Below are 12,318 nucleotides of genomic sequence, written 5' to 3' on the forward strand. Positions count from 1 at the left end.
CCATCAACAGACTAATGGATAAAGAAGATGTGACATATACACAACAGAATATTACTCAGCTATAAAAAGAATGAAATCTTGATATTTGCAACAACATCGATGGATCTAGAGAGTATAATGCTAAGTCAAATCAGTCAGAGAAAGACAAATACCATATCATTTCACTCACGTGTGGAATTTAAGAAACCAAACAAATGGACAAAGACAAACCAAAAAAAAAGACTCTACATTATAGAGAATAAACTGATGGTTTCCAGAGGGAAGGGGGTGGGGGAATGGATGAAGTAGGTGAAGGGGATTAAGAGCACGCTTATCTTGATGAGCACTGAGTAATGTACAGAATTGTTGAATTACTATGTTGTACACCTGAAACTAATATAACTCTGTATGTTAACTATACTGGAATTTAAAAGAATTATCTCAGTATGCACCTTAAAACATTGTGCATAAAAAGGTAGACAAGACAAAAATCCCTTAAGGAGTTCACCCACCACTGGGGCTGGGGTTGAGCACAGATGAGTTAACAGCCCTAAATACTTGCTGTAAGTGCCGGGCCAAGAGATGGACGTGCAGGGAAGCAGAGAGAGACTCCGGTTTAGGAGGTCCGGGGACACTGGAGAAAATGACACCTGAGCGAGGCCTGAAGCATGAACTTTCCAGGTGAAGACCAGTAAAGGTGCTCCAGGGTAGAAGCAACAGCAGGTGCAAGGACGTGGAGAGATGGACAGAAAGCATATATTCTGGAACAGGGTTTGGGTGGTTAGGCTGCAGACAGGAGATGGGCTGAAGCCAGGGGACAGACCTGGAAGGACCTTATATGGCCTGCTAAGGAGCCACTAGAGTGACGTTAATCAGAAGAGAGACAAGAATAGATCTGTGTTCTAGAAACTGACCCAGTGAGGGGGCTATTGTGAGGGTGGGGGCGGTGGAGATAGAGACAGGCTTTTAAACAAACATGGCACACATTATTTACCACATTTGGAATCCATGCTCTCAAGAAGAAAGTTACATTATCCAGGCGCCTGGGGGGCTCAGTCAGGTAAGCATCTGCCTTCGGCTCAGGTCATGATCCCAGGGTCCTGGGATCGAGTCCCACATTGGGTTCCCTGCTCAGCAGGGAGCCTGCTTCTCCCTCTCTCTCTGCCCCTCTCACCCCTGCTTGTGCTCTCTCTTTCTCTCTCTCAAATAAATAAATAAAATCTAAAAAAAAAAAAAAGAAAGAAAAAGAAGAAGAAATAAGGTACATTATCAAGAGGTTTAGAGGGGGTCTTAAGCTCCTGTCCGAGTTCAGGAAGGCTTCCTGGGAGAAGTCATGCTTACCTCAGACCTGAAAGACCAGGGGGCATTCCCCAGGGAGAACAGAGAGAGGAGAGCGTTCCAGATGCGGGGTCAAATGTCAAAAAGCCACAGCCGCCCAGGGATGCGGGAGCCCCAGTGTGGTCGGGTGCAGGAACAGGGCCCACGCAGAAGGCAAAATGAAAAGGAAACCGGGGCGGTCCCTGCCCTCACATGGCAGCGGGAGAGTCTAAGGCAAGGGAGCCGGTCTAAAGGAGGGAGCCCCCCCGTCAGAGGTGTCACATTCTGGGGGAGACGGATTCTCATTGCATCCTCTTTCATCAGTCCTTGAGCCGTTCTCTCTGCTGCTCGGTCCTCCCCGCACGTGGTCGCACCCTTTGTTGGCCAGCTTGCTCTCTCTCTTTGCCCACTCGGCTTGCGTCACCGATAGTCTCTGTGCCACGCTACCGGCGGCGTCCTTGCCCTTGGGAGGCTTACGGAGCTCGGAGTTCTGAAGGTGATCCACCCGGACACCCTGGCTCCGACACACAGGGCCCAAACCTCACTTCCGGGGAAAGGTGACTTCCCGGAGCACAGCATCACCCTAGGCTTTTCTCCCCAGCTTATGATCACTTGACTTCTGTTTCCTTGCCTTCCATTCCTGCATCCAGCAAATAGGTATTGAGCACTGACTGCATACAAGGTACTGCTCCTGGTACAGGACAACCACTGGCATTTTCACTCGGCCGGCCCTCTCTTCCCTACTTCAGCCTGACCAATGGAAGCCTCCGTTGGCCCCAACCACATCACCTGCTTTGTTCTGCCCGGGGGGCAGGGAACAAAAGAACAAACTGGAGCCCCGGACACATCTGGGACAGAGCAGGGTTTTCAGAAACCTAGTTGAGAGCGCACCGTTGGTTTGCTGTTGGTTAAGGAGCTGGCACACGGGGAGGGAGACGGCCCGCTAGCTGCCCTGCATTCATTCGCTCCCTCCCTCACTCATTTGTTCATTCGCTGTGTCTTAAATATGTACTATATACTAGCCATTGCACTCAGTCCGGGTATCCCCCACTTTTCAAAAGTTTGCCTTTATGAAAGACCTGTTTTCACTAACCGGAAGAAATTTGGAGGATTTTCACTTTTAGGAAAAAAGGTGAAAAGCAAAACCAGCATTCAGCGTTAGTTTTGCCGTCACGGAGCAGCGGACCCCGAGCAGTGAGTGTGGCCCCACCAAGCTCCTTCCCCAGGATGACGCTCAGCATTTTCACATCAAGCCACTACAGCTTTGAAGTGCATCTGTGAGAGTCCGTGCTCCATCTCGATTTATGTGTGCATCCGTTAGCAAGAGGTGTCCTGGGGGATCAGAAAAGCCCAAGAGAAGAGCCCAAAATAGGGGGTCTGGGAGTGTTCAAAAAATTTCCCATATTAACTAATGGTGATTGCTTCTTCAGTTTATGCCATTTTGGCTGATGGAAGTTGTCGTAGAAACTCTCTAATCTGGACAGCAGGGGAACCTGTACTGGGAATATAAAGATCAAGGGGTGTCCCTCAAAGAATTCACACTCCAGTGAGGGCAGGCAGACAAAAATCCATTAAAATACTATGTGGCAAGTTCCCCAAAGGAGGGAAGCACAGAACAGGATGGGAACACAGAGCAGAGGCCCCCCCAGCTCAGCCCAAGAAAGGACCGGAAGCGGCTTCATGGAGGAGGCAATTCCTGAAAAGTTGACAGACGAGCAGATGTTAGCAGGGAGAGAAGGTGCAAGAAACATTTCAGGTGAAAGTTCAAAGTCAGACAGTGTGTGGCCTGATGACAGAATAGCAAGGTCAAGGATAATGGATAGGGTGTTAGAAGGAGAGTGATGAGAGATGAAGGCAGAATCACAGAAGCGTCTGGCCACGTCAGGTGATCTGAACTTTACGCTGCGGGTGATAAGGGGCCAATGGCGGACGTTCAGCAAGGGGGTAGATAACCAGACCTGCGTAACAGGAGGACCTCTGCGGAAGCCAGGTGGAGAAAGGCACGGCAGGGATGCCAGTCAGGAGGCTGCCGCGTTAGTCTGGGTGTGAAGTGACCTGTGCTAGACTGTCACTGGAGAAGGTTCCAGAATGATCAGGCAGTAGCCTCTAGGACTTGGCACAGGTGGCAGAGTTGAGGGAGAGACAGAAGGAGGAGGAGGAGCTTAGGAAGAGCCCATGCTGGGGTAGCTGGGTGGAAGAAAAGAACTGTGGGGTGCTGCCTACCCCTGTGGGGAGCCCGGTCTTGTGGATCGACTGCAGGGAGACCAGTGGCTTCCCTTTCTCCACCTGGGCTCCTCAGGTGGCATCCTCAGCGCCTCCCATCTCCTGTCACCTTCCATTTCCGGTGGCACCGGTACCACTCACCCCGTGGCAGGGGCCCTTCAGACTCACCAGTTGCAGGGACTGTACCGACGGGGCTTTCTTCACTCTGGGGGTGCTGGTGTGTGATGCCGGGCCAGGCGCAGGGGATTGCAGCTGCTCCACACTGTAGCTGCGGGCCTTGCCCAGCTTGGGCCTGGTGCTGTGGCCCAGGGCCAGCAAGAGCTTTTTCAGCCCCAGGGTGGAGGCCAGGCTGCTGCTTTTCTTGCTCCTGTCAGAAGGGGCAGCAGAGGGCAGGCCAGGTCCTGCGCCAACCCCCGGGAATGCCCTGAAATGCAAGGGGGGTACATGAAGCAGGCAGGAGACAGCTGGGGGGCAGGGGCCTGGGTGGACTGCTCCTCAGGGCCCTGGGGGCCCCAGGAGAGCCAGCACCCATTGCTTGTGGAGGACGTGAAGGCTGGGTACAGAAAGGCTGAGAGGACATCTGCAGGATGCTCTGCTTGGGCAGCTTTTCGGGAGACGCGCTCAGACAAGACCCTGGGCCTCACACCCAACTGTGGGCTCACCCACCCATTTGTTCCATTCATTCATTCAGGATTTCTTCCGGGCCTCTGTGCCTTCTAGAAACAACAGGGGTCCGTGGTATACAAGACAGACAAGGTCCTTACTCTCAGACTAGTAAACGAAGGAGAAAAACCAACAGCAAGTATTGAGAAATGTCAAGCAGAGAGAGAGGGAAGCCAGCTCCCTCCGAGAAGATGGCGCCCAGGCTGGGAGCTGAATGGTAAGGAGGACCTGTCCTGTGAGGCCGGAGGTGAGAACCCCGGGCGGAGGCAGCGGTGGGGCCACAGCTCCAGGGCAGGAAGAGGCTCCGTGCGTTCCAGAGCGCGACAGGGCCCGGCCACCAGCCCTGGGACGGAGCCAGCAAGGCAGGCAGAGAGGCCAGGCAGGTGGGCCAGATTTCACGGAGCACAGAAGCCAAGGTAAGGGGCTCGGATTCTATCCCAAGTGGGAGAAGAAAACCACTGGGGGTTTTCAGCAGGAGACATGACATTATTTAATGGCAGTTTCAAGAATGTACCTTCAGTTGCTGTGCCAAGAAGGAAGTGTAGGAGCGAGAGTGAAGGCAGAGAGCCGCTGGGGCTGTTGGGGTTGTCAGAAAGATGTCATGCAGCTCAGACCAGGAGAAAGGCGAGAGAGGGGGGTGCAGCAGCTGGAGGGGACATGCCAGTGGGTCAGAGAGGCTGGAAGGAAGAGAGTGGGCGTGAGCACCGTGTGGACGGTGGATGGTGCCGGGAAGAGGACCTGGGGAAGCCATTGGGTCAGGGGCCTCTCAGCCACCCTAGTGGAGAAGTCAGGGGAAACAAGGTGTATGGGTCTGGGGTTCTGGGGGGCACACAGGGCCGGAGATGGAGATTTGGCTCTCGGTGTCACCAGGAGTGGGGTGTGGTGCAGGAAAGAATGTCGTGGCCACAGCCCTGGCTCACCAAGGCTTTGGGGACTCGGCGAGGACTCAGACCCTCGGCGCGGAAGGAGAGAATGAATGGAAAGGTGAACGCCAGGCTTGTTTCTTCAGCATCTGCTTGTTTCCAAGCCCCGAGTCAGAAACAAGGGCTCTCAGGCAGCCCCATCCTGGGAGCACCCCGAGGGTTGGGACTGTCTGGCCAGCTGTGCCCAGCACAGTACCTGAAGCCTGAGGTTTGGGGAATGAGTGAGCATGCGCATCACACTAAAAGTGGCTGGGAAAGGAGTATTAAGGTGCCATGCCCGGAATAAGTCTAGGAACCCTCTAAGGGTTTGGGAGTAGTGAGGCTAATCATGCCAGGGAGGAGGTCTCTTTCTCCGCCCAGCCCCCCAGCCCCCCACCTCTGGCAGTCAGGGCTCTTGCCCCCATCACTCACCGGGATGACACCTGCCCTCCGGAACTCAACTCTGGCCTCTGCAGGCCTCCCTCTGGGTCCTGGCTGGACTCCGACTCCTCTAAGGCCAGGGAGAGGGTGATGCTCATGGAGCTGACTGCGCCAACAGCTGCTGGGCCAAGAAAGCCCTGGACTCCTCCTGCAACAGCCACAGCCCTCCCGTGTCACTGAGCCATCCCTGCAGGTCATGATCAGGGGAGGGGACATGCCCAACAATGGAGGCAGGAGAACCAGAGGAAGCTGGAGAGAGGCGGGAGCCCCAGGAGAGCAGTGGAGGCAGTGATGAGACCCCACATAGCAGGACGGGAATGAGGGGTCTTGTTTACTGCTATAACCCACCACCCCCAGAACCGCAACTGGTACACAGTCGGTGATTAATAAATGTCTGTTCAATGAAGGGGCTGCTGGTCCTAAGTCATGTGCCTCCTATAACAAGAGACATAGTTGGGAAAGGGGAACTTTTGCGTTCCTGGGATGCAAACCACAATCTCATTGGTTGTGATGTCTAAGCTTTAATGACAGGCACCATTTCGGGAGCACGTATGCGGTGCTCAGCAAGGAATTAAACCCTCTACAGAGATGACGTCCTGGGTTCCTAGGAGATAGGCTCTCCTATTTCCCCAGGTTACAGAGGAGGAACCTGGAGCACAGAGGGCTGACATGGTGTGGCCAGGACCTCCTGGCTAATGAGAGGAGGAGTCTGAGGAGGTGAAGGCCAGGCTGCCCAGAAAGAATAGAAGCTCCTCAGGAAGTGGCTAGGGGCAGCCAGCAGCAGCCGGCCTAGAGCCAACCCCACGGAAGAAACCGCACCTTAGAACTGGGCAGGCAGCAGGCAGCTCAGGGTAGTGCCTGCTTTCTTAAGGCTCCTGTCAGCAAGGGAGGGAGAGGGGAAAATGTCTGTGTCCCCGTGTGGAGCAGAGGGGGTGGTCAACACCCCGGGGGAGGGTGCTTGGCATCCACATCTTCAGGAAGGTCAGCCTGGTCTACCAGCTCTCTGCCCTCCTCCACTGTGTTTCCAAGCCCTCGATCCCTCCCAAGCCACCCCAACCCCAGGACTGTCACAGTTGTGGACACACTAAGGCATGGCTCTTGGGGGGCAGGCCTGTTATCTCTGCCTAAGAGTGAATGGCTGAGTTGCTCACCCCAGATCACAGCACCAGGAATCAGAGCCTATGACTGCTGATGCCCAGGATCGGCCCACAATATAAGGATCTCTTCCAAGGGCAGAGGTGATGACCTACACCCTTTTGCAACCCTTCCTGCTGAAACCTAGGAGCCTGCCCAGGAGGGCTGGGGGTCTGGGAGGGCTTGCCCACTGGTCACCACGTTCTCCAGATAGCATGTCTGCCTGGCCACAGAAGGTCTCCAGGGCAGGACTCCCGCTGAATTCATTCACTTATGCATTCCCCACAGTGCCTGGTATCATGCCTGGCATGTAACAGGTATTCAATCAGTGCTGAAGGAATGAATGAGGGAATGAATGAAATGAAGATGTTGAAGGAAAGGGCCTCAACCATGTGATTATAGGCACTGACTGCTCTAAGCAAATAGTAAATCTACAGCTGTGGCAACCTTCCTGCTCGTTGGTAGTGAAACTCCCTTAAAGTCTAGGCCTCCAGCAGCCAGAGTGTGGTGCTTCTGTACTAAGCTCAGGGTCCCCCGCAGTCAGAGGGCGTCACCCCCTGCCTCCCCTCGCAGGAGGTGGCTAATCTGCATCCAGGCTGACGTTGAGTCTTATACCTAACCCACAGACCCCATAGCTTCCAGAACACCTGCTGCTGCTCTGAAGGGGCCAAGAGCCTGCTGGGAGTGCGCACAGCTATGTCATCGATTCAGATTGGAGGTAAGGAAGGACTCAGAGCGCCTGGCCTGGGGTCTCTGCTTACCATGGCCGCGGTTCTCCAGGGGCAGCTCCGGGCTGCAGGGGCCATCCTCCACCTTGGCCTCGAGGCCGGCCCCTCCCCAGGGCTCCTGCAGCCCCGGAGGCAGGCTATTGTTGCAGTTGTTGGTGGACAAGGCCAGCAGGGGATGCCTGCCTGCAGGGCCGTAGGGCTGGGTCTGGGCAGGGGACAGCTCACAGGTCCTGGGAACTACACTTCTTGAAGGCGGCGGAGGGGGGTCCACAGGCTCTTCCTGCCTACCCAGCCTGCGGGGTCCAGCCAGGGCTGCCTTCCTGTGAGACACAGGTGAGGTGGTTTTCCTTGAAGACGGAGGGGTTGGCACCCAGCCTTCAGGGGAGAGGGAAGAGGTCACCTGCTGGGCCTGGTGCAGGGCAGAGGGCTCTGGGTGACTCTGTTGCAGGGAGGAAGCAGAGACAGTCTCCAGAGACTCATGGCTTCCTCCATCCTGGGCTTGTCTGCCTGGCACTGAGGACCCCAGCTTCATGGAAGAGGCCAGGGGATAGGCTGTCCTGCTCAGAGCCTGGGAATCCACCGGGTGGACCCAGTGATTTCCCAGCCCCGGGCCAGGCTGCCACTGGGAGCCCAGGGAAGCCCTTTTACATTCCAGGACTGGAGGCTTAGGGAAAGCATCTTCTCTGGGAAACAGAGTCCCCTCAGGCAGGTGTCCCCTGCCTTCTTTCACCTCGGCTGCACCCTCCACGTGATCAACCCCCAGCAGGTAGTGCGGAGCCTGAGGGCTCCGGGGCAGCTCCGATTCGGCCTTCCGGAACCATCTGGGGCCTCCTCGAGGCCTGGAGCCCCGTGGACGGGGGCTGTTGCCTCGGGCCGGGCCCCGAGCCCTGCTGGGCTGCGAGGTCCCAGCTTCCTCACTGTCGGTCCTGCAGCTGTCCGAGGTGTCCGTGCTGTCCAGTGCGGAATCCGCCTCCTCCGGGCGCGCCGAGTCTCCGATGTGCGTTTCCCGGATCCATTCCGTGTGGCACCCCTGCTCTGCAGGGAGGAGCTGGAAGGGGGGGCTCGGGCCCCGAGAGCTGAGGGGCTCCGCCGGCACCCCGCAGGCAGCTTCGCGCTCCGGGAGGGCCCTGGGGTCCGGGCCGGCCTTCCCTGGGGTGGGGCGTTGGTCGTGGAGGCAGCTGCCGCAGGCTTGGCACTTCCTGGCGCTGCCCCGCGCGGGCGGCGGCGCCGGTCCACCCCTCCGCTCCAGCCGGCCCACCAGGCAGTAGAGTTGCCCTTGGCCGGCGTCGGTGCGCGCGAAGCCCGCGTTGATGTAGTGGGCCAGGTCGGGCTTGGAGCGCAGCGGGCCCTGAGCCGCCGTGGGCAGCGCGCAGCTCCGCGCCTGGCGCTGACGCTGCTGCAGCCGCTCCAGGTAGCGGGACTCGGCGTCGCGGGCCGACTCGTCCTCGAAGCGCACGCGGGATGGGGAGGCGCCCCGCTTCGGCCACTGCCCGCTGCTGGACTCCCCGCTGGACGAGTCACTTGTGTTCCCGTTCTGCGGGGTGTCTCTGCAGGCAAAGGGCATCCTCGAGTCCGGGGCTGGGCTTCTCCGGCCGTCTCTGAGGGGCAGACGGGGGGGGGGGGGGGGGGGGGGCGGGGGGGGGGAGGGGGGGGGGGGGGGGGGGGGGGGGGGAGGGAAGACAGGTCACAGACAGAAGATGGGGAGGAGGGTACCATGGAGTACAGCTCCGTGATGCCAACTTCAAAGTTACCCGATAGCAGCTTCCTGGGGAGTCAGGCAGCAAACCCGAGTAGCTTCCAAGACCATCTTGATCCTGAGACCCAGCTCTAGACAAAATCAGTAGGAGCTTCCTATTTTGGCTTTCCTTCTGTTGCCTGATTCAAGATGAAACATTATATTGAACAGAGGATGTACCGATGGATAAGAGCAAAATCCTCATAGTGGGGTGTGCGCGCGCGTGTGTGTTGTATGTATGTGTGCACGCACTTAAGAGGAAGTGAGCCTGGCATTCATGGGCATCTGGTAGGGATGAATTGTTCCAATGATGTATTTGCTATGCAGGTTTAATGGGAAGAATGAATTATAAGTCTCTACAGAGACTGCGCGGGACCCAAAGTCAGGGTTCCTAAGCATTCTTGCTCCCAAAAGTGTCCACTCAGGGTTCCTAATCCTCTTGCTCAGACAAAATTTAGGCAGAATGCCACCCACGTTTCTCCTTGGACTCTGCATCTTGTCTGTGCCAGCACCCCCCACCTGCCCCCCTCAGCCCGTCACTCGCACTCTGAAAAGCTGTGAGGACAGGGACTGCGCTAGGAAGAGTCGTCCTGTCACTGGCCTTCGCTCTGGGAGACACTGCTGGTGGTCAAGTCCTGCTCAGCTCAAGAAAACACCTACATAAATCTCACACGAGGGCCCCCTGGAGCCAGGAACCTGAGGCATTTCCCACCACAGGCTACCTAAGGAAGGACTGTGTGCCCCCTTCCTTCTCCCTGCAGCAGCGTCCCCATCAACCCCTGCTCCGTGTTTGGCATTCACACCATTCTTCGCATTTACCGCTTCTCTGTCACTCACACTGGACTCCTGCTTCTTACCCAGCCTCCCTGCCGCCTGTCCGCTGGTCCTCCTGGAGCACAGCCTTGTCACACTGCCCCCCAAGGGGGCACAGGACCCAGCTCACAGTCTTTGTGGTAAAAACACAGGCCCTCCACCTTCCTCACTGTTTTCCTCCCCAGCTCTGCACCCCCACCACCCACTTTATTTATTTATTTTTTTAAAGATTTTATTTATTTATTTGACAGAGAGAGACACAGCGAGAGAGGGAACACAAGCAGGGGGAGTGGGAGAGGGAGAAGCAGACTCCCTGCTGAGCAGGGAGCCCGATGCGGGGCTCGATCCCAGGACCCTGGGATCATGACCTGAGCCGAAGGCAGACGCTTAACGACTGAGCCACCCAGGCGCCCCTCACCACCCACTTTATAGGGCCCCCCCAGGCTTCCTACCTCATCCACCTCAGGCAGCACTCTTGCCCCATTTCCTGGAATCTTTTTTCTTAACCTGCCTGCATTTGAATCCTATCTGTTAAAATGTTACCGTTGTATAGACATCCCATGTGTGATGGCTGATTTTGTGTGTCAGCTCGACTGGTACCACGGTGCCCAGCTACTTGGTGAAACATTCTTCTGGATGTTTTTGTGAAGACATTTTTTGGGTAAGGTTGACATTTAGATGGGTGGGCTTTGAATAAGGCTGATTACCCTCCACGATGTGGTTGACTTCATTCAATCCGTGAAGGCCTTAACAGCACAAATACAGATCTTCCCTGAGCAAGAAGGAATTCTGCCAATAGACTGCCAATAGATTTGAGTTGCTCCTCTTTCCTGAGTCTGAAGCCTGCCAGCCTACCCTGCAGATTTTGGGCTTACCATGCCATGATCACATGAGTCAAGTCCTTAAAATAAATCTCTCTCTCTCTCTCCATACATATGTATGTGCGCGCGCGCACGCGTGCACACACACACACACACACACCCTGTTGGTTCTTCCTCTGAAGAAACCTGACTAATGCACCGTGACAATATCTCCTCCTCTGAACCTGTACCACTCATTTGTCATTACAGACTCACAGGATGTTAGTGCTGGAAGGCAGGGCCATGACCACGTGGTCCCTCCTCATTCCTAGAAAGGAGAGGCCACACAAGCCCAGCTCCCAGGCTGACCAGTACCTGAGCAGCCGCAAAGGCAAGCTGTGGATGTTTTTTCTCCCTCAGGTGGAACCACAAAAATAGAACTAGACACTGACCATGCTGGTGGTCTAGTCCTACCTGGAGACAGGAGCCCGGATTTTGGAGACTTGTGGCTTCTTTCCGTTTGCCCATAAGTGCACCCATATACGCAAGTATCTATATCGGTATACGTCATGGGTTACGTTACTGGTTTTAGTCCTCAAAGTGTCTTCGAAGCCTTCCCTAACCTTACCTTCTTCCTCCCCACCACCCCCCATCTCCCCAAACAGAGAAGTAAACTTCTCTGATAGCATACTGTACATAGCACAGTTTGCTCAGGTGCCTAGACACATCAACTTATTATAATGAAATGCACGTTGGTGATTAGTGGGTTTACTAATCCTTTCTCTAACTGGATGCTTCAGTGATTCCGGAAGAAGGATGCCAATGCTTTCAAAAAGGCTGCCCTCATGCGAGTTCCTCCTTCACCAAGTTTACAGCTACCCAGCCGAAGGGCAGATATGGTATACAGTTAAAAGGAAAGGAGTTCAGATAACAGTGGGAAGAAACCATACATGCTTCACAATTACTATTAAAGCATGCCAGCCAGTGGGGAGAGCGGCCTATACAGAGACATAGCATTTACTGGACTGGGCAGGCTGTCCTTCCCAGCTGTACTTTCTGTATAAATAAAAGGCATTGCCTATCTGGCTCAGGTGAACATGACCTGTGCCCTGGGGGTGTCACTGGCCATCCCTAACCATCCCCTGCCTCTGTGCTTTGACAGCAAAGCCACTGACTAGCCTCACGGTCCTGATGGATCGGAATGGTCTGGATTGCTGAGGGTGTGGAATATGATGTATAAAGCTAGTCTTTGGAATCAGGGGGTGGTCTGAGAGGTCAGAGAGAAATTCTTCAAGAATGATTCTCTGCAAAGCTCCATGGGAACCAGCTATGGCTGATAGCTTAAGGCACTCCCTCACTCATGCCACATCAGACAGACTACCAGCTCAAACCTTGGACCCCAGGCCTCTGATCACACAGGCCTGCTGGTCACCTAACTGAATGCTGAGCAGGTGGAATCAAGCGACCGCCAAGGTCCTGCCATGCCATACTAAGGAAGGGTGAACACTTCCTAAATCATGCAGCTTAAAGTGCCACAGGGCAAGCACGGGGGCCCTCCCTGGAGGCTGAGGCTAGGTGTTGGC

General features: G+C 55.5%; 1 protein-coding gene across 4 annotated transcripts in view; it reads right to left on the reverse strand.

Moving 5' to 3' along the window:
* The window catches only part of KIAA1614 (KIAA1614 ortholog), a 55,297-nt gene that overhangs the window by 12,339 nt on the left and 30,640 nt on the right, over positions 1-12,318 (reverse strand). For all 4 annotated transcript variants that reach the window (XM_073900161.1, XM_073900162.1, XM_025877686.2 and 1 more), the window contains 3 exons: positions 7,421-8,985; positions 5,517-5,673; positions 3,688-3,943 (listed from right to left, as the gene is read on the reverse strand). In XM_073900161.1, coding sequence (XP_073756262.1) covers positions 3,688-3,943; positions 5,517-5,673; positions 7,421-8,985 — 1,978 coding nt within the window. The remainder of the gene's footprint in view (positions 1-3,687; positions 3,944-5,516; positions 5,674-7,420; positions 8,986-12,318) is intronic.

The sequence above is a fragment of the Callorhinus ursinus genome, unplaced genomic scaffold (assembly GCF_003265705.2).
Source record: "Callorhinus ursinus isolate GAN/ISIS: 27379988/994484 unplaced genomic scaffold, GSC_fseal_2.0 scaffold13, whole genome shotgun sequence".
Taxonomy (NCBI): domain Eukaryota; kingdom Metazoa; phylum Chordata; class Mammalia; order Carnivora; family Otariidae; genus Callorhinus; species Callorhinus ursinus.